Source organism: Heloderma suspectum, chromosome 10 (assembly GCF_057233095.1).
Source record: "Heloderma suspectum isolate Gila_16-S chromosome 10, 16-S_ref, whole genome shotgun sequence".
NCBI lineage: Eukaryota > Metazoa > Chordata > Lepidosauria > Squamata > Helodermatidae > Heloderma > Heloderma suspectum.
In genome coordinates this window covers 5,174,025-5,196,580 of record NC_139467.1, presented here as the reverse complement: position 1 = coordinate 5,196,580, position 22,556 = coordinate 5,174,025, and the positions used below count along the sequence as shown (strand labels likewise).

Sequence of the window (22,556 nt, the reverse complement as noted above, 5' to 3'; positions counted from 1 at the left end):
ATGAACAGGGAAAGCAGGGCTAGTTCGGGGTCAAGCCAGTGTAGTGTAGTGGTGAGAGTGACGGACTGGGAGCCGGGAGATCCGGGTTCTAGTCCCCACTTGGCCATGGAAGCTCACTGGGTGACTTTGGGCCAGTCACAGACTCTCAGCCCAACCTACCTCACAGGGTTGTTGTTGTGAGGATACAACGGTGAGGAGGAGGATAATGTAAGCCGCCTTGAGTTCCTTGCGACAGGGAGAAAGGCGGGGTATAAATGCAATAAATAAATAAAATAAATAAGCTGCAATTAGAATTTTACAGTCTTTTTACATTATTCAAAGATTATTCTCCAAAATTTCTGAATTATGCCACATTTCCACCATAGACGATAGAAAGATAAAATATTTTACACCAGCACTTGGAGCTTAAAGTGGTATAACTTTTACTCAATTATAAAGGTGTTAAATGCCATCTATAGATCACTTTTAAAGCGTTTTCTTGGATTCTAGCTGGGGTTGATCTTAAAAGTTTTTTGGACCATATAGAGTTCCATACCCCATCATGTTTGTTTTCTTGGAGATCTCCTTCCCAGCTAGCTTTAATTCTAGTAGCAGTTCCCATAGTTTCTGTAGTCAGCAACTTATATGTCTCTGGGGTAAGGCCCTTGAAGTTGGATTCTGATTTGATTATTAACTTCTCAAATTGGGTTAAGATTCTAGTGGCTTGAGCCCTTGCTATAACATTAGAGGTAAAATATACAATTCGGTGTAATTGGAACCAAGAATAACTTATATTGCTGCAGCCTACTGTGGCTTAAATAAATATTTTGTATTCTTGGTTGGTTAAAGTTATAGTTCAGCATGAATCTACAAATGCTGTATTTTTGTCTGGTTTAGGGATCATTATTATTTTCATGTTTGAGTCTTGCCATGAAGGAGGGGATAGTACCTTCAAATAAGATATCATTAAATAAAATTTCTAATTGTAGCGTGAGCGTTTCAATCATTTTTATAGAATTCCCCAAGTAGACCATGCAACCCTGGACTCTTGTAAGATTTCCATTTTATATTGTGTCTTGTATTTCTTCTGTCTTTACTTTTTGACTAATGAAAGGTTGATGTTCCCCACTTAGCTTTCTAAATTGTGTCTTTTCTAGGTATTCATTTATTTGTTCTAAGTGTCTCTTCATTGTTTATATCTCCATTCACATTTTAAGAATATTTTTTAAAAGAATAATATTTTCACTCTTGTGCGCATGTGCACGTGTGTTCTCTCTCCCCCCCCTTCCCATATCCTTATTTGGATATGTTGTGACTGCAGCACCCAGCAAATGTGGCAAAAGAAAAATACTTGAAAGGTCAGAGCACCAGAAACGTTTAAGGTTTGGGGAGCATATTCTGAGACTTTAATGTGAATTATGCAGGGTTCTGTTCAAGTAATTTGTTACCTCTTAGAACCTTGGATCTTAGGTTTAGACACTTGCAGAAGAGAAAATAAATGGCAAAAGGTAATATGAATTGGCCTTCAAAATTCAAGAATTTGCTAAATATTTTCAGAAGTATTGTATAATACCAGGTGTCATAATTTGGATTTTCTATTCCAGTAATGAAAGTGCAGTTCCTTGTTTAAATAGTAACTGGATAAGGTGCAAACAGTCCCATACATTGCCCCAAGGGCTTCTGTGCACACTCTGGGGCTCTCCGGAGTTTTCATTCTAATTGCAGTAGCGTGTGCTTCTACTGGAGAGTGGCCTGGATGTCCTCTAACTTTATAAAACAGTTTTCATGGGGGTGTAATGGACTGGAATGGGAGGAGGGGTTAGACCCCGAGCATGGGCAGAAGATCCCATGCATTGACTTAAGTTCTGCCCCCAGCTCTTTGTATCCTGCCATGTATTTGGGCTGTTTACTTTTACAAATACGGCAGTTCCATGTTTGGAAATGTCAGATTGATATCAGTGGGCCTTTTGGGGAAGATTACCACCAGAGAGAGAAAGAGAATCTGGGAAAAATCAGCAAATAAATTGAATAGCTGCATAATTTTGTACCTCTCATTGGTTGAAATGTAAGGACTTACCAAGTGCAGTGGATGGTGAAATTATAGATGGTGATATGAAATAAAAGTCTATAAAGATTAAGCAACTTCTTCTATTCTCTAGAAGAACCATGCACGCTATTTGCATTTCTGCTAGATTTTTGTAAATTCAGATCATACAGCTTCTTAATCTGTTGTTGTTTTTTTAAATGTTTGAACAAAAATAAAGACCTAATCCCACTTTCACTTTGTAAACGAGGGTCCTTGATAGCAAACAGCACCTTAAAATACAACTAATGCTAAAACAAATGTTTGCGGACTTGGCCAGTTCAGCTTTTTAAATTTTTCAGCAGCAATCTTTTAATATTTTGTAACACTGCAGAAAGGAGGCTAAATGTAGTTTGAGAATTAAACGCAGCATTGAAAGCCTGATTAGCAACTCTCAAAACAAAATGTTTATGTGAAAACAAAGATTTTGGGTGCAGTCTACTGGTACATCTAGGCTAAGGATCCTTGAGACTGCTGCTAAGGGACAGGGAAGGCTCTAGATTGCAATAAGCAAGCTTGTAATCTTGAGCTCCTTTGTGTTATAATACGCGTGTTTCAAAGCACCTCATATATGTTACCTCATAATCTTCACAACAACCAGTAAGGTAGGCCAGTATGTGGGGGGTTGGTGCAAGCTGAACCTAAGGACACCTAGTGAATTAATGGTGGAGGCAAGGTTTGAATAGGGATATCTGGAGGGATATTCAGTTTTCCACAGTGGCTAATTGAACTTCTAATGAAAGGTAATAAGCTCCTTTGCAGAATGTAACAAGCTTCTTCTTCTTTTTTTAAAACATTTCCCACTGTTGAAGAACTTTCCATCCTAACGCCCCTAAAATGAATGAAAGTGATTCTTGGGGCCAATATGTGCATAAAAGCAACAAGAAGTAGCTATGTGTAGGAGGTGTACTGGTCACTCTGGAAAAATTGGGAGTGGTGGCCCACACCTAATAAGGTACTAGCCCTATGATTATCATGTTCTTGTAATTGTGCAAAAGTGCCCCGTGACTTGAAACAATTGGGTTTGCTGGAGTATATCTTGAGCAAGACTAGGCAGTATGGGCTTGAAGGTACAGCTCTCTCTGTTAGATAAAGAACAATGGGAGAAGGAAGCCACAGTTAGTTCCAAGAAACACTGTATTTGCCCCTTCCATAGGTTTACCATGGAGAAGTCTGATGTATGGGTTTGCATAGGAAGCCACTGGGGAATTCACAAGCAAATGATAATACATTTATTCTGCTAGGATTCTCTGTAGTTGAAAGGAAATAGCTTTCTATTGTCCTATATCAGACATGATATGAAGTTTTTATCTGGAGAAATCTGTTGCAGTTATAGTTTAGCAGATTCAGAGAACTCAAACCCCTCTGCTTGAGGAGAGATATCCATGGTACAGTGTTGCATCTTGGTTTTCCAAAGCTGGTAAAGGAATCCCTAAAGCACAGAGGCTTTTCTCAACATCAGAAATTCTGCTTCCTTTGAGGGGCTTTCCGCAAGCATGTAGCCCTTGTTTCTTTTGGTTAGTTTGGCGTGCCTGCAGTACTAAACGTTATACCTAGAAGTGCAACCATGACAGCAATATGTTCCTGGGGTTTTCTTGGGCATGGAGAATGCAGCTTCTACTGCCTGTTGAGTTCTAAGATATTGAAAGTACAAAAGTGAAAACTTACTCCTTGACCCTATCCTTTCAGGTGCAATTCTTCATTAAATGCCCCAGCTGTGATACTAATGTTTTTTTCATATTGAACAGAAAGTTTTCTGAAAGAATTGCCAAGTCGCCTTGCCCTCTTCTTGTTCTGTATATTACTTTTTGATCTTCCCCTGCTGGGATGCTGGAATTTATTTGTAGCTGAATAAAACTTGCAAATGTGTTGTATATTGTGAACCTGTTTATCTTGTGCAGGGTGTGTGTATTCATGTTCATTGTAGTTGGGTTACTGGAAGCTCTGGTGAGAAAGTTACTGCAACTGGAGCATGGAATCTGAAACTGTGGGTTATAGGAATTTGGTATGTCAGTCCATCAGGCTGCTGGCACTGGTTGGTTAGGGATTTGGTTCATCACAAGCAGGTAGAGAAGAACCATGATCTCTGAATCAGTGGATGAGGTACACATGTTGGGTCTGTCCAATTAAAATTGCATTTGTGGATCTCATTTATATGAGGTTAGTGACAAAAATCAAGTTACCATCATATTTGGCTTTAACTGATATTCTAAGTCCTTTTGTTTGGCAGATGGAGGTTCTGAGCCTCTTGAATTTCATGTAGGCTTGCATATTTTTGCTTTATTGAAAATACCATACACAATATTAACAGAATGATGTGTAAGGGCCAGTGGACACATTCTTAAAAGCAGCCACATGGTGGTGGGGCTCCAGACTGGATGTGAGCAGTGATGCTGGGCGAGAAGGGGACTAATCCTTCCCACAATGGCATTTACTATGAGAGTTTTTTTACTAAAACTATGGAATTCGCTATCACAGGATGTAGTGATGGCCACCAGTTTGTATGGCTTTAAAAGGGGGTTCAACAAATTCCTGGAGGAAAAGGCTATCAGTGCCTACTAGTCTTTATGGCTACGTGCTACCTCCACTACCAGAGGCACTGAGCCTATGTACACCAGTTGCTGGGGAACATGGGTGGGAAGGTGCTGTTGTGCTCAGGCTTGCTTGTGGGTTCCTGGTCAACAGCTGGTTGGTTACTGTGTGAACAGAATGCTGGACTAGATGGACCCTTGGTTTGATCCAGCATAGCTCTTCTTATGTTCTAATGTTCTTTTGATCATGGGCTGCAGTTGCCACTCTAATTGCTGGCTGTGTTAGACCGACTTCTTGGGTTTGTGTGATTTGATGCTCTTAGATATGCCTGACAGCTAAGGGAGCTTATCTCTTACATTCTACAAAGCCATTGCTTGTTGTTCTTCCTTTCTTGCTTTGTTTTGGCACATACACAAGTCTGTTATAATAAGCTGACATACTGTTCCCAGTATATGAAGCCTGCCTAGTTTTGTGTGTGACCAGGACTGGTATAAAACAGGATTTTATAACGTAAACATGGAAGTGGATTGCAGGAAATATTGAGCCTGTTATTAAACATTGCTGTTTCTATGCAGTGAAGTTGAGTGGCTTTTACAATTGATTTGCGTTCATCTTGGCTCACTGTATGGTTTGTGAACTGTAGCTGGCTTGTGCCTCTCCTTTCAACTCATAGGCAGTTGATGTTTCCTTGTCTGTATGTAGCTGATTGTACAGTGAAGAAATAGGGTAACTGCATATCTGTGAGAAGCTGTTAACATTCTAAGAGAGGGCAGGGGGTGCAGGATTAATTGGATGGTTATTGTGAAGGCATCTTACCGACCTTGCTGTCCCAAGGTGTATTTTGTTTGCTGTGTACACCTTTACATAGTCCAGCTTTTAAGGACAAATTTGCTTTTGTATCTCATTTTGATATTTTTTTGTGTTGTGCATCAGTCAGGCATGTGCTGCATAATTCTATAGCACCCATATTCCCACCACAGAAATGAATCTAGCTTTGTTCAGTGTGGTGTGGCAGGGAGCGTTTGGGGACAAGCTTGCTAACCAGAGCACAGAGCTTGTAGAGGCTTAATGACTGTGCTAGTGTGTTCAAACAGCCCTTCATGTTCTTGCTGGTTCCTTTCTTCTCCTTCTAGTTTATGTACTTGTCTTTTGATTTTCTGTCTGGACCACGTTGAGGGTGAAAATGGAGCCAGCATGGGTAGTTGCTTAACTAGCCGTCTTTTGTCACGAAGATGCGGTAATGGCGTGCTCTGAGATGTCTTGATGGCAAGGAACCACAGGGCAGCTGAAAGAAATGTAGCAACCTGCAATGTGTGTAGCGATACACATAACTGCATGTGAAGAAGAAAGCCTAAAAGCTCCTGTAGGTGATGCCTTTGCTGGCAGTCCAACATTGTCAAACTAGAGCATGAGAGCTTAAGCTCAAAAAAGCACAATTACAGAAATGTTGTGTTTTTGTGTAGTGGACCTTGATGAATAGGTTGTGGTTTCTCAGGCAGAAAATATCCAAACGGCACAACTCACTGGAAGTTCTCCTATGCAAGCCTCATTTAAATAAAAGGGACCTGAGCAATAGCACATTAAGCTGGTGCAGGAGAATGTACAGATGGATTTCAGTCAATGGGCCAAGTGTCTGTGTCTCCCACTCTGCTTCCTTAATGGTTCCCAGAATCCACTGCCTGAGGCGCTCACCTCACCTTGCCTCATGGTCAGGGTTCCTCTGAGCAGACGACACAATGCTACAGGTACCTTGTGTGTCTGTGTTTAATGTATGCTGCATTGTCCATTGACAAGCTTGTTTGGACTTCAGGCAATGGGAAGACAAATGGCAGCCGTAGCAGCTGCTCCTTTCCCTCTCCCTGGTGCATGGGCACAGTGACTCTTTTGTTCCAGGCTCAGAATTATTCAGCCCTTTGGGCTGGTCCATTAACCCAGTTTCCCTCCCTGATGAGGTGAATTGCTTTCTATGAAATGAGATCCCTGTACAGGCAGCCTCTATAGCAGTTAGAGCTTTTAAGCAGTACTCTGAATAAATCCTCTGCTCTCCAGATCCACCTATCATCAATCTACCCCTGGACTGAGAGGCAGGCCGGCCTTCCGCTTTAACTGGCTTCATAGAAAGCGTCAATTAAAACAATTGCTAAACTCAGACATTCTGTTCCCATCCCCAACTTAAAGATTCACTGAAGAAAGCCTTCTAATCAGGGCAACCACCTTTGCTGTTTTGTGTGCTGTTTTGTGTCTTGCTCTTTATTTTTTTATTTTCTAGATGTATATACCACTCTTCATCCCAAGTGGTGAACAATATAAAGGAAGGAGAAAAAATAATTAAAACACAGAGTCAAAATCTTTAAAATCTAATTCTGCTAATACAAATGTGGCTGGTTAGTCAGAAAAGGCTTGTTTAAATAAAAGCATCTTGGATAAGCACCGAAAACAAAACAACACCACTGCCTGCCTGACATCAACAGTCAGGGAGTTCCATAGAAAGGGAGCGAATACATTGAAGGCTCTAAGTAGACTCCAAACAGACTATAGGTCTGTGTGGAATCACTAGGAGTGCCTCATCTGATGACCTCAGTGACTGGGCAGGCTGAGGAGTAGTCTACAGACATTCAAATTAGGCTCTGTAGGTCATATGATGGTTACAAGGTTGTATTTGGAGCTTCCCCTAGGCTCTCTGGGAACATGAAAGAGAAAAACATTGGATCCTCCATTTTGGAAATACAAAATTCAGCTGTTACTCAGACATATTTCCATCCTGAGTGAAGCACACAGACCCCTTTTTATCCACTGGCAAATACTTTTCTTTGCCTGAGGCCTTGGGGAGTAGACAGTATAGGGCTAATAAGGGTGCTTCATATGTTCTTCATGTGGCAGGCGTACATTTCCATGTGTGGCTCTTTGTGCAGGTATTTGTCCAGGATGGTACTGCAAGCTTTTGGGGGCAGGATGGGAGAGAACATGTTTCTAGATCTCATGTTACCTAATTAAAACAGTACTACTTTCTGTTATAAGTTTAGAAACGAGAGGCATCAGGATAAAGTTTCCATGGATAGAAGGCTATTTTTTCAGCACAACTCACCTTCCCTACCTGCCCTGTGTAGTGGTGGGATGGTTGTTGTTCTTGTTGTTCAGTCGTTAAGTCATGTCCGACTCTTTGTGACCCCATGCACCATAGCACGCCAGGCCTTCCTGCGCTCTCCCCCGGAGTGTGCTCAAATTAATATTCATTGCATTGGTGATGCTTTCTAGCCATCTCGTCCTCTGCCGTCCCCTTCTCCTTTTGCCTTCGATCTTTCCCAGCATCAGGGTCTTTTCCGGGGAGTTTTCTCTTCGCATTAGGTGGCCAAAATATTTGAGCTTCAGCTTTGGTATCTGTCCTTCCAATGAGCAGTCAGGGTTGATCTCCTTTAGGATGGCCTGATTTGACCTCCTTGCAGTCCAGGAGACTCGTAAGAGTCTTCTCCAGCACCGCAGTTCGAAGGCATCAATTCTTCGGCTCTCAGCCTTCCTTATAGTCCAGCTCTCACAGCCATACGTTGCTACTGGGAAAACCATAGCTTTGATTATACGAATTTTCATCAGGAAGATGATGTCTCTGCTTCTTACTATGCTGTCTAGGTTTGCCATAGCTTTCCTCCCAAGGAGCAAGCATCTTTTAATTTCATGGCTACAGTCACCGTCTGCGGTGATCTTGGAGCCCAAGAAAATAAAATCTGTCACTGCTTCCATTTCTTCCCCTTCTATACGCCAGGGAGTGATGGGGCCAGATGCCATGATCTTCGTTTTTTTCATGTTGAGTTTCAAACCAGCTTTTGCACTCTCCTCTTTCACCCTCAACAAGAGGCTCTTGAGATCCTCTTCGCTTTCTGCCATTAGGGTGGTATCATCTGCATATCTGAGGTTGTTGATAATTCTCCCGGCAATCTTAATTCCGACCTGCGATTCATCCAACCCGGCGTTTCTCATGATGTACTCTGCATATAAGTTAAATAAGCAGGGTGACAATATACAGCCTTGTCATACTCCTTTCCCAATTTTGAACGAGTTGGTTGTTCCATATCCAGTTCTTACTGTTGCTTCTTGACCCTCGTACAGGTTTCTCAGGAGACGGGTAAGGTGTTCTGGTACTCCCATCTCTTTCAGAATTTGCCAGAGTTTGTTGTGATCCACACAATCAAAGGCTTTAGCGTAGTCAATGAAGCAGAAATAGACATTTTTCTGGAATTCTCTTGCTTTCTCCATGATCCAGCGAATGTTGGCGATTTGATCTCTAGTTCCTCTGCCTCTTTGAAACCCCGCTTGAACTTCCGGTCGTTCTCGGTTCGCATACTGCTGAAGCCTAGCTTGTAGGATTTTGAGCATCACCTTGCTGGCATGTGAAATGAGCGCAATTGTACGGTAGTTTGAACACTGTTTGGCATTGCCCTTTTTGGAATTGGAATGTAAACTGACCTTTTCCCGTCTTGCGGCCACTGTTGAGTGTTCCAAATTTGTTGGCATATTGAGTGCACCACTTTAACAGCATCATCTTTTAGGATTTTAAATAGCTCAGCTGGAATACTGTCGTCTCCGCTAGCTTTGTAGTTAGTAATGCTTCCTAAGGCCCACTTGACTTCACTCTCGAGGATGTCCGGCTCAAGTTCAGTGACCGCACTATCATGGCTATCAGGGACATTCAGATCTTTCCTGTATCGTTCTTCTATGTATTCTTTCCACCTCTTCTTAATCCCATCTGCTTCTGTTAGGTCCCTGCCTTCTTTGTCCTTTATCATGCCTGTCTTTGCACAAAACGTTCCCTTGAGATCTCTGATTTTCTTGAAAAGATCTCTAGTCTTTCCCATTCTGTTGTTTTCCTCCATTTCTTTGCATTGTTCATTTAAGAAGGCCTTCTTGTCTCTCCTTGCTATTCTCTGGAACTCTGCATTCAGTTGGGTATATCTTCCCCTTTCTCCCTTGCTTTTCGCTTCCCTTCTTTCCTCATCTACTTGTAAAGCTTCCTCAGACAGCCACTTTGCATTCTTGCATTTCTTTTTCTTTGGGATGGATTGAGTTGCTGCCTCCTGAACAATGTTACGGACCTCCGTCCATAGTTCCTCAGGCACTCTGTCTATCAGGTCTAATCCCTTAAATCTATTTGTCACCTCCACTGTATATTCATAAGGGATATGATTGAGGTTATACCTGAATGGTGTAGTGGTTTTCCCCGTGTTCTTCAATTTAAGCCGAAATTTTGCAAGAAGCAGCTCATGATCTGAGCCACAGTCAGCTCCAGGTCTTGTTTTGACTGACTATATGGAGCTTCTCCATCTTTGGCTGCAAAGTACATAATCAACCTGATTTCGATATTGACCATCTGGTGATGTCCATGTGTAGAGTCGCCTCTTGTGCTGTTGGAAAAGAGTGTTTGCTATGATCAGCGTGTTCTCTTGGCACAACTCTATTAGCCTTTGTCCTGCTTCATTTTGTACACCAAGGCCATGCTTGCCTGTTATCCCGGTTATTTCTTGCCTTCCTACTTTAGCATTCCAATCCCCTATGATGAAGAGGACATCTTTTTTGGGTGTTAGTTCTAGAAGGTGTTGTAGGTCTTCATAGAACCAATCAACCTCAGCTTCTTCGGCCTCAGTGGTTGGGGCATAGACTTGAATTACTGTGATGTTGAATGGTTTGCCTTGGATTCATACTGAGGTCATTCTATCGTTTTTGAGATTGTACCCCAGTACTGCTTTTCCCACCCTTTTGTTGACTATGAGTGCTACTCCATTTCTTCTAAGGGATTCTTGCCCACAGTAGTAGATATAATGGTCATCTGAATTAAATTCACCCATGCTTATATAGAACTTATAAATGCTTTAGCCATCCTTCCAAAAAGCTGTCTTGTAGGTCCTTTATATCCTTTTTCAGAAAATTTTTTTTAACCTGTTATGGGAATTTTTTCCCAATTTCTGTACGGGGCAGGAGGAATTTCTACTAGTTAGAGAAATTTAGATTTTTTTTAGCACAGAGTTCTAGTTATATTTATGTCTTGTTTTTCAGCCAAGATAGGCTGCCAAAGTAGCTTGAAGCAATTAAATCCCTCACAAAATACAATGTAAGATGTTAAGACATAATAGATTCATGTGGTGGGGAAACTAGAGGAGGAAATGTTTGCAGACCACAACTCCAGCTCTGTTTTTTCTTCCTTGCATTGTCTGTTGCTCTTGTGGTAACCTGCTCGGCTACTTTCTTCCTCCTAGAACTCTACCTGTATCTTCCATTTTAGCAAATTAAAATTTAAAAGTAGAGGGGTGTTGTAGACTGTGAAAAAATAAGTCTGCTATGTCATTGTCCTACCTCTCTTGATACTTTGAACATTTGCAACGATATACATTTAATATGAAATATTAAGCCACATTTCCCTAACATTTTGTGACATGAATATCTATGCAATCATTGCTTTTCCAGGCAGAAAACTTCTGTTTTCTGTTCCCCAAGACATTTCTTCTCTGCTGATGTTGCTTTCGGATTTGCTGTATTGTAATTTTCTTTATTCTTTCACCAGGGTTGAGTACTGAAGGTATATACCGGGTGAGTGGAAACAAATCTGAGATGGAAAGTTTACAGCGGCAGTTTGATCAAGGTAAGGGCCATTTCTTTGGTGTTACCTGGTGTATAGTGAAACAACAAATATGCATGTGTGTATTTCTGGATCTCTACATTCCAAGACATTCAGCTGTCTGTGTTTTTGTGTTAATTCTATACAAATAAGTGCTGGCACAATGAAATTGGACTTCACAGGTTACAAATTGGCTTCCCAAAATTTTGGTGAAATGTTCCTGTATGCTATAGTTCCAACATTTGAATTACAGAAAATTCCTAACCTCCAGTTCCACTGGCTTAGGAGTGGAGTTTGGATGGGGTGGAGGGTGCCCTCCTTCTGCCCTGGCATTGCAGTTCCACTTGCAGGAAGCTACCATCGGCGGTATTCCCGGCAGCAGTAGCTAGTGTAAGGCCCCAAAACAGGGCAGGTACAAAGCCACCCCCTCATACGCACACACACTTGCTGCCTTGCCTGATGCGAGCTGGCAGGGCTTTGGAAGCAGTAGGTGATCTACCACTTCGCTCCCCTGCCAAACCCCACTTTAAGAGTGCTCTGTCAGTGTGCACTTTATTCCTAGATGCTGAAAATTCTAAATATATAATCTCTATGCAACGACCTCCCCACACATCACAAATACATTCATCTCTGCTATACTGCAGTAGTCAGTGTAATTCTTCAATAAGCGCTTTGGCAGTAGCAAGAACAGGGTTCAATAATCCTGCTTGCCACCTTTGCCACAGTGAGAGAGAAGCCAGCCTCTGGCCGTGGTGAGCAAGATGAGCCCAAGGTGTCCTCAGAATTTGGAGTAAAGATCATGGGGGGGAACCCTGGCCTTTCCAGTTCCAAAATTCTTTTGAAGCCTGGGTTTTGCGTTGGTTCTGCGCTTGTGCCCAGCAAATGCAGAACCATAACAAATCTCCACCTGGAAACAGGATATGGAGGCACATGGGTGCCCAATGGACACTGAGCTTGAAGTGCCCATCGGGTGCGAAGCATAGCAAACTGTCACACCTCTGCCTCTCCCTTCCAGAACACAGGTGGAATGGGGTGGCTCAAATGCATGGGCTTGTCTCTGCATTTGATGGACCCTCTAAACTTGGATAGCCTGTTGCATGCAGAGTGAGGCAGCACTCCCCTCTGTCTCTTCTAGTTCTGAGCTGAAGTGGGGAGGTGAAGGTATGTGGGCTTGCTCTGTATGTCAGAGATAGTAGGAGATCAGGGATGAAACCCTTCTTCTTGAGGAAGGGGCAGTCCTGCCAATAGCTACTTTTTGGTTGGCCAGTAAAGCCAGCCAAAATTTGTTGACCCCTAAGCAAGAACCCTTCCCCCTTTCAGTTATTGTTGATTGATGTGATTCTTGTAACAGTAATAGCTGAATTTTCAGCCAGGTTCTTGTGCATAGTCTGCCTCCTTGCAGAAGGTCGATAGCTGTGATTGGCAAGGTGTCACCATTAAATCTTCTCCTTGTAGATCACAATCTGGATCTTGCAGAGAAGGACTTCACTGTGAATGCTGTAGGTGGAGCCATGAAGAGCTTCTTCTCAGAACTGCCTGACCCCCTGGTACCTTACAACATGCAGATTGAACTGGTGGAGGCCCACAGTGAGTATCTGCCAATCAGTGATCAAAGCCATAATTTTTACAGTTATTAGAGAGCCTCTCAATTCATTCACATATTTGTGGTAATAGTGGCTAGTAATGTTCTCCTATGCATCTTGACTAAAATGAAGAGAACCCCTGCCTCACCACACACACCTATATTTTACCACCAAAATGAACTTTCTACAAGCACGAGTTCATGTGCTAAGTATATCCACATTCGCATGTCAGCCATCTTGGAAAATGGCAAGTGCAGAATTCATGCCACAGAATGGGCATTTCTTCCCTTGTTAAACATGTACCTGCTGAGGTTTGAAACATACAGGCCTATTCACATATAACCGTGGTAAATCCTGGGTTAATTAATTAAGCCATTTGCCATGGCATGTGCTGCTGCTATTTTGAATATGCAACCACTGATTGATATGATTGGAGGTTGCTCCATGACATGCAAAACCGGACACTATGGGTTAATTATGGGGTAAACAATCCAAAGTTAATGTAACAACTAATTGTAGGTTAATTTTGGGTTGTTTAACCCCCGATTAAGACATGGTGTCTGGGTTTGCACATCATGAAGCAACGTCTGATCAGCTCGATCAGTGGTTGCGTAGTCAGAATGGTAGTGGCGTGCAACCTCAGCAAATGATGGGTAACCCACGATTTGCCACCTTTACATTTATTTTCTTTCTCTCTCTCTCTCTCTCTCTCTCTCTCTCTCTCTCTCTTTCTTTCTTTCTTTCTTTCTTTCTTTCTGGCTCAATAGCCGAAGCTCTATTACAAAATGTGTCACAAACATCAAGGTTTTCTGCATATCTGTTCTTTAAAGGAGGTTGGTGAAAGATCCCAGACGAATCTCTTAATTCTTCTTTGTGGTCTCTGCATCGCACCTCAGTCCTGCCATAGCTGAGGCTCGTTTTGGCAGGAACCTCCCCCACCATCCCACTGCACAAGTCCCTAGCAGGTTCCTGCCTATCTCAGTTCTCTTTTGACCACTTTACTGGTTTCCTTGTCGGGAACTTCACTCTCCTTGAGAGACTTCATAGTTTCAGCTAGCTGAGGTTTTTTCTCTCTTCTCATCATCCTTTTGTTTTTCTTTTTCTAAAAAAAGAAAAGAAAAAAATAGTTACAGTAGTTAATATTTTTTCATTGTGTTGAAGTCTTTGATCACTGTGGAGACCTAGCATATGGCACTGAGGACACCTTTTTGAAAGTGTATGCTGTGGTAATAAATTACCCTCCACCGATGGGCATTCACTTTGTTTGTTTTGTTTAGGAGAGGCTCGTGTGGTAGAGATCTGCCCATGTTGTCAGAGCTTTTCTAAGCAAGCTCGCCATAATCATTCAGAATGCTTGAAAGTGGTCCTTTGGAAAAGAGCGCTGGAAGCCATGGATGCTTCTAAATCGTCTGAGCTATGGGCAAGGGAACTCACACCTCAAACCATGAGAATGTCTCCTCTAGCCCACACATGGCTGACTCCTTTGACACTAACCACAGGCCGTACAGACCCCTCAACTCTTGGTCGCTCATTGATAGTGGTCACAGCAAAATAGCTAGCTAAGAAAGCTAGAGTGCAAAAGCCTAATTTAGATAGCCATAAGAAGAACAAGAGGGCAAAGGACTCTAAGAAACCTCATAAATCGACGTTGACTTTGTCCATACCAGCATCTTTGCTGGGCTCTTTGGTACCAACATTGTCAGTGTCGATACTGAGACTGAATATGATACAGGCTGCTTCTGCGTAGGAGGGAGAGTTTAAAGATCCCTCTCTGCTGAGGGCTCTACCACTGATAAGGCCATCTTACCAAGTGAGAGATACTCTACCTAGAGGAGACTCTCTGGAGAGAATGAGGTTGCTCCATTAGGAAAGGGACAGAGAGGAGCAATGGGGTAGATAAAGCTGCAGAAGATCTTGTTCCCTGCTAGGGGACTGGGATAGGTACTCCAATTGGTCCCTTCCTCCACATTGACTTTTCGATTGGGATGACTGGCAGTATTGCAGAGATCAGGAGATATATTTTGAACAGACCCAATACTTAGGAGCAGCCTCTCCGCGACATCATCAGCTTCCATCAGTGACAGTGTCCTACCCTCCAGGAGGTGAAACGTTCCAGGTTCCCCCGCCTGTCCCTCCACAATCTGCTTCTCTTTGTCAGAGTTATTCTCCATTGCAGAAAGATGCAGGGCATAGGGATCCAGTCCCTGAAGCAGCTGTAACAGATCAGCCTCTGCCATCACCACTGGCCTCAGTCTGGAGAGATAGTTTTAAGAGAAAGAGAGACCTCTCCACACTTGATCAAAGACTACCAGACCGATTTGACATCACTTTCATCGGTACCACCTTTGATACCGTTGCCTGATGACACAGTGAGTGCTCTGGATAGGGCTTCCTCATCGGAAGATATGGCACATTTTATGGACCAGATTTTAAGAATGGCCCAAACCCTAGGCATTGATACCCAGCAGCCTATGGAACAGCTTCATAATCCAGTGTCTGATGCAGTCTTCACCGAAGCATCGGCTCTGGTAACAATCCCATTCGTTCCAACTGCTCCGAACGGTGCCTTTGATGACTCTGACATCGAGATGATGGGAATCCTTGTACCGGGTTCAAGAGAAGGTCACAAGTTTTCTTTTCACTAACCCAAGGCCAAACTCAGTTATAGTCAAGTCATCACAGAGACATGCTCAGAAAGGTCATACATCCCTGTTTGACAAGGAGGGACATCTAGATATGATGGGTCGCAGAATTTACTCTTCAGCAGCCTTGAGCCTTCATGATACTAATTACCAGGCTACTATGTCCCATTATGAACTTTTTTTGTGGGACAAAATAATTTCACTGTGCAGATACTTACCAGATGACCAACGAGAGTTGACAAGGGCATTCCAGGCTGAAGCCCTTAAACCATCAAGATGACAGATAAACACAGCCCGTCACCAAGCCAGTTGTGCAGCTAAGGATATGGTAGGACCAGTAGCCTTGTGTAGATATGTGTGGCTATGGTCAGAGGGTCTTACGGCTGAGACTTGATCCTACATCAAAGACTTGCCTTTCGATGGCGAAGGACTTTTCAGTTTGAAAATGGATACCATTCAAAAGGCTAAGAAGACTGCTAGGAAAATGGGGCTTAGTCAACAGTCCAGACCTTGTCGATGGTGCCGTCAGCAGCCCCAATATCTGCCTCTCCAACAACCAGATCAAAGCTTTTGATACCAGAACCCTCACCAGCAGCAGAAGAAATCTACTAGCCGCTTCCGTCAGTCTAGAGGTAGACTAGATAATGCATCAAAATACTGCTTTTGACTCACTGCCTGTGACTCACCTCATCTGTGTATTTGTCCTTCTGTCCAGCCTCCTATTTTCGGAAATATCCTCTCTCATTTTGTTTCCAGTTTGGACTGCAGTAACTTCAGATACATGGGTCCTGGCCATTGTTCAGAATGGCTACAAGAGAGAATTTGATGTCATCCCTCCCATCAGTACCGATCATGTGACGGCCCTGTCAGAGGTACTACCATTAGTCATAGAATCATAGAATAGTAGGGTTGGAAGGGGCCTACAAGGCCATCGAGTCCAACCCCCTGCTCAATGCAGGAATCCAAGTCAGAGCATCCCTGACAAATGGCTGTCCAGCCTCGTCTTGAAGGCCTCCAGTGTGGGAGAGCCCACCACCTCCCCAGGTAATTGTGACAGAGTCGTTTTTTAAGAAAGGGGCTGTTCAGAATGTGCTCTTATATCAATAAAGACATGGCTTCTTTTCCTGTTACTTTATAGTACTGAAGCGGGATGGAGGATTTCGCCCTATCTTGGATCTCAGGAACCTGAATATATTCATTTTAACAAAGAAGTTCAGGATGATCACCTTGTCTACAATCTGTCCTCTCCTTGAACCAATGCCTTTGGTTTACAGCAACAGACCTCAAAGATGCGTACTTTCATGTTATGATCCACAAATCACATTAGAGATACCTTTGATCTGTCGTAGGACCTGACATGTTTCTATTTTGAGTGCTCCCCTTTGGTTTGGCTACCGCTCCGAGGGTGTTCACAAAATGCATGGGGGCAGTTTGTGGACACCATTGGATTCTAGGCGTCGAGATATATCCTTACCTCGACAACTGGCTCATCATTGTGCCTTCCCAGGAGCGGGTTATGAAACACATGGTGACTGTTAAGAATTAATAGAATTCTTCTGTTTTTGAACTATTTATTTCAGAAACGACTCAAGTGTACCTCTGTTCGGGTCTATGTGGCAGCTATTTCAGCTTCATATCATCCGATTCAAGGGTTTTCGATTTTTATACCCCGCCCCCCCCCCCGTTAGGCAGTTCTTGAGAGGAGTGAAGAATTTGGCACCCCTGATCTGGACGTTTGTTCCCTAGTGGAGCCTCTTGGTGGTTCTGAAAGCCTTGATCTCAAAACCATTTGAGCCTCTTGCAGCCTTTGATCTACGGCACCTTACACTGAAGGCTGCATTCCTTGTGCTCACTACTGCACCAAGATCTTTGGAACTTTGTGCCTTATGGACTGATCCACCTTAATTAATTTTTCATAAGGATAAGGTGTTGTGACTGGATGCTTCCTTTCTTCTGAAGATGATCTTAGATTTTCATCTGAATTAAGACATATTGCTGAGGTTTTTTAAATCCTCTTCTTGTCTGTTGGAGTCAACTCTTCATACTTTGGATGTGAGACGAGGTCTGGCCTTTTAGAAGTCCAGGACAGAAGGGTTCTGCAAATCTCAGTGGCTCTTTCTTTGCTACAGAGCAAAGGGTTTTCCCATTTCATCTCAGAGGTTTTCATCCTAGTTAGTTCATACCATGAAGTTAGCATATGAACTTGCTGGACTTGTGCCCTCAGACTCAATTAGTGAGCATTCAGTGTGGGAAATGGCTATGTCGACTGCCTTTGGGAGAGGGGTCTTGGTACCAGACCTCTGTAGGGCTGCAACATGGGCAAACTGTCGACGTTTATTACACGTTACCAATTAGATGTGTGGGAGAAAGAGGACCACAGATTTGGTCGGGCTGTTCTGTCATTACTATTGCAGTAGAAAATCAGCACGCACCTACCCACCACCAGTAAATGAGCTTATCAGTTGCCCATATGTGTGATGCACAGAGACAAAGAAGAAAGGCAGGTTGCTTACCTGTAACTAGTTCTTTGAGTAGTCATCTGTGCATTCACACAACCCACCCACTCTCCCCACTTCGGTGTTGATATCACTTTTGATGTCAATACCGAGGAGTGAAATTTCAACATTAAGTGGTCTCAAGGAACTGAGGAGATAAGGAAGCGGGAAACCACTAGGGACATGTGCAATGAGATAAAGGGGGGAGGGGTTCCCACCAAAATGATCCTCGGCTATGGAAGTTTCCCGAACTGAGGCTCTGTGCAGGCGCAGAGCCCATATGTGTGAATGCACAGATGACCACCGGAAGAACTACAGTTACAGGTAAGCAACCTGCCCTTTTGCCCTCCTTTGAGTTCCCAACTGTTGTTTAGAAAGGTGCTCCTAATTTTTAAAAATGGTGTGTCTTAATTTCCAGCCCTGCTCTCTGCCTCATAGGTTTGTCTGCATTTGACTTTCTTGGCCAAAGCAATATCTGACAAGATAGAAGCACTTGAGTAGTGTTTCCCACTAATCAGCTGGGTGTCTGACACTTGGAGCCATTTATCATGGGTAGAGCCGTGTGTTGCAAACCACCAAGTGGAGATGCTGTTCAGCCACTGTTTACTCAAATGGGGCCTTGCACAGAAGGTAAAAAAAAACACACCCCAATCCACTCATAGATCAAGATTGTTTTAAAGGGCTATCCCTACTGTTGCAGGCAACCACTTCTGATGAATGTCATTGTAGATTAAAATCAGTGTGTCCCTCCAGCCCATAAGACATTTGAAGGTAGCCCTCTATGCTGAACATGTCCTTTATTTTTATTTTGTTCTTTTTTGTGTGTGGTTTTGTTAAGTTTTTCTTTTGTTAAAATTCACAATAAAAAATTGGAAAAAAAGAACATGTTTCCCATTCCTGCTGTGATGGAGGCACTTCTAGAAGCTTAGTGTCCACGAAAGGAGGTAGCTAGGTTTCTGCTTGACACTGGTTAGTTCACTGAAGTTGTATCTAGTTTTTTTTAAAGCAAGACAGACATAGATGAAGTTGGAGAAGATCCAGCTGAGCACTACAGAGATACTGTACAAGATCAAGGAAGTTAAGAATGGGGGCAGTGGATGCTGGTAGAGGAACTGATAAAAATGTTCTAGTATTTAATAGGCTGCCACCTTAACAGAGAGCAAAAGCCACAAAAGGCCCAAGGGTCTACATTTTAAGGAAGCAGGCTAAGGGTTGGGGATGTCGCAGAATTGTCATAAGTGTAAGAATGAATACCGCACAGGGCTGACTTTGAGCTGTCAGTACAGTGGCTTGGACATGATCCTTGAGGGCCCCTCTTGACTGCTGCATTTTTATGTGCTTTTAAAGAACTGCTTTATCCCTGTTGCAAATGTGATGTAACAGGTTCTTTTCATTATGTATTTATTTAATTAAAGCATTTTTACCTTGTTCTCCAGCCAAAAGGCGCCCAGAGTGGCTTACAGATTTTAGAGTTGCTTGAAAAAATGATGGATCTGCTTTAAAATTTACCCCACCCCCCATCTCTTCAGAAGAACTGAAGTTTCTTCTTCTGACAGGGCTATTTAAGATATTTTAAAGCCTTTTCCTAAAGGGTTTCAGTGCATAGATGTGTGTCTTGCTATGGCTCCATCTAGAGCTTGAAAAGAAAATGGCATGGAAAAGAATTCCATTGTGTGTGGAAGTTGCTGAGGCAGCATCCTCTGGATTTAATTTTTTGATAAGAAAAAACCCCAAATGAGGTTCCTCCTGTGCAAGCACCGAGTCACTGCAGACTCCTAGAGGGATGCTGCTTTCGCTGGCGTTTTCATGGCAGACTATAGTGGGGTGGTTTGCCATTGCCTTCCGTGACTACCTTTCCCCCAGCAAGCTGGGTACTCATTTTACCGACCTCGGAAGGATGGAAGGCTGAGTCGACCTGAGCCGGCTACCCTGGGACCCAGCTTCCGCTGGGATCGAACTCAGGTTGTGGGGAGAGTTTTGGTTGCAATAATGCTGCCTACCACTCTGCACCACACGAGGCTGTAGAGTATCATGAGATAAAGTCAATTAGCTGCTTCAAACAATGACCTGCTTTGCACAACATGACAGCCCACTGTGGCTTAATTTATCCACAGGGGCTGTTACATCGTCCCAGGTGCCCAGGGGCACCTGGCTTTCTGTGGCTTGTGAGGTTGTCCATACCTGGCTGCAGGTGGTGTTTAAAGGTTATACAGCCCTCAAGTAACCCATGGCTTCTTTTAGGGTTATTTGAGGTTGTCAAACACGCAAACAATCCTGCTGCCTCGGTTTGCATGACATGAGAAGCCACGGCAAGCCAGGTACCCAGAGGTACCATGCAAAAATGGCACTAGCACAACACTACAGCCCCTACGGGTAAATTAAGCCATGGAGGGCTGTCATGCTGTGTGAACCAGTTCAATATATTTTGGGCACTATTAAGGACTGCAGAGTGGGGGAACAACAAATCTGACACAAGGGGCCAATCCGCTGGGAATTTCTCCTACTCAAACCACTTGGAAATTAATGGGATACAAATTTGACCCTACCAAAACAAAACCATTTGTTATTGTCTGACTAACCCATTCCAGTTTAAGACCAGTTAGCATATTTTTATTATCATGTGATAAAACGAGCTTGCTGGGGCCTTTTGTAATCTGCTTACAATATTTGGCATAGCGGAGTGCAAGTGATTAAACCTTTTAGCATATATATTCTGAGACCTTTATTTAACACTGTAAAAGTCAGCGTGATTGGGGGAGGCAGCCATTGAACTATTTCTGGCCCTTGTTACACAGTTTGCAGCAAAGGAGATACTAAAATGCAAAATCTCCGAAGATACAGGGAAAGGTTAACACAAAAAGGACTTCTGGTACCAAATTGGGCTACCTCAAAGGAAAGAGGGGTGCCGTTGTGGCACTCCTTTGCTGAAACAAAAGAGTCTGAATGAATACTTGATGACATTCCACTTTAGTCTTTCACACACAATCATGTTTTGGGACAGGAGATGTACATTGGTCACACATAGTCCACATATGTTTTCTCAACATTTGAGGAAACAAATTGGGGTTTCTCTTTACTCAAAGCATAGCCTTTTATACCTGGGGAGACATGTGAAACACATGTCTGGGGAGACATGTGAAACAATCACAAATGTGATTGTGCAGGATAGCACAATCATATGGAATGAGATTGCGGGAGTGTCACAGCAGTGCTTGCTTGATTTTTGAATTGGTATAATTAGTGGCTGGTGACAACAGTGCTACAAAAATGATGTATAAGCTTCCATTACAGACTTCTTAGATGCTTTCTGACTGATTTCACAGGACAAAAATTAGTATTTCCACCTTATTCAGTCCGCTTTCACAACATGCTCAGCTTCTTAACGCACTTTGAAACAAATTGACTAAGCAGTCAAGCATCCAATTCTACACCACCTCTGTCTGCTGTGTTAACCATTCTGGGAAACATCTGTTCCCTCTTCATAGCCTTTCTGTTAGTGCCGAAGTCTAAGGAGGCAGTGTCTTGGGTCTGCTATTCATCTTCAACTTTTTTCTTAATTTAACTTCAGACATGCTCAGAGTTGTTGGAGCTTGGAAATGACTGGGCATTGAACAGTGTTTAAATATTTACTTTGCTTTTTCCATCCTAATCACATCTGAGCTTTGCTGTCTCTGCCTTAGAAACACCCTGCGTGGGATTTCTGAGAAGTGATGCTTGTGCCTTTCTTACTGTGGTATGTGAGATTTAAAAGACCTTTTAAAAAATATACTCACATGGCAGATTTACCCTATAATACTCACACACCTTTTAAGAAAATGCTGTAGTATAAGAAGAACAGAAGCCATTCTAAGAAAGTCTGCTAGATGTGTAGAGAACTGACATTCTCATAATTGAACACTGGAGACCCTGAAACCAAACAAGTAGCAGGACTTTATTACCTTTCTTTGGAACGTGGAGGAATATGCATTAAAAAGTTCGACCAGTGAAACAGTTTGTTCTACAGTAGTCTCTCTCCAGAGCAGAAGTGGATAGTACGTGGCCCTCAGAGCAAACCTAAACTTGCCTGTGAGCTCTTGTCAAAAGCCTGATTATCCCATCTTCCATTAAAAAAGAGAGCGCTTCTAGACTTCATGGTTAAATAGAATTGGTCATTAACTGGAAGGCAAGTCAGAAGAAGTTCAGCTTCATTGTATTGAACTCCCCAGCAGTTTCCAACTCCATATAAATATCCCCCCACCCCAGGTCTGAACTAAGTATTCAGTGTTAATACTGTTATCCTTGTATTTTAGAATAACTGTTAAAGAGAGATTAACATTCTCAGGTGTTGTGGTTACTGTTTTGGAGAAGGCCTTGTAATGGCAAGCTTCTTGAGTTGCATTTAGACAAGGATCCCGGATGCCTGTTTGCTCCTTGGAAGATTCTAAGGTCTCGTCTTTCCCCCCTTTAAACAGAGATCAACGACAGAGAGCAGAAGTTGCATGCACTTAAAGAGGTGCTGAAGAAATTTCCCAAGGAGAACTACGAGGTCTTCAAATATGTTATCTCTCATTTGAGCAAGTATGTTCTTCTGTCGCTCTGAGATGCAAACAGGGGAGGTGGGGTTGTCACCTTAGTTTTAGCTGTTGGCTTTTTAATGAGCAC

At 42.9% G+C, this 22,556-nt stretch overlaps 1 protein-coding gene across 4 annotated transcripts in view; it reads left to right on the top strand.

The window, feature by feature from the left end:
* ARHGAP35 (Rho GTPase activating protein 35) overlaps positions 1–22,556 on the top strand; it is a 111,030-nt gene that overhangs the window by 78,871 nt on the left and 9,603 nt on the right. Inside the window, exons 4-6 of one of the 4 annotated variants that reach the window (XM_084814762.1) lie at positions 11,142–11,219; positions 12,651–12,782; positions 22,367–22,472. In XM_084814762.1, the coding sequence (XP_084670888.1) occupies positions 11,142–11,219; positions 12,651–12,782; positions 22,367–22,472 (316 nt within the window). The other 3 variants (XM_084814764.1, XM_084814763.1, XM_084814766.1) reach the window with 3 other exon arrangements.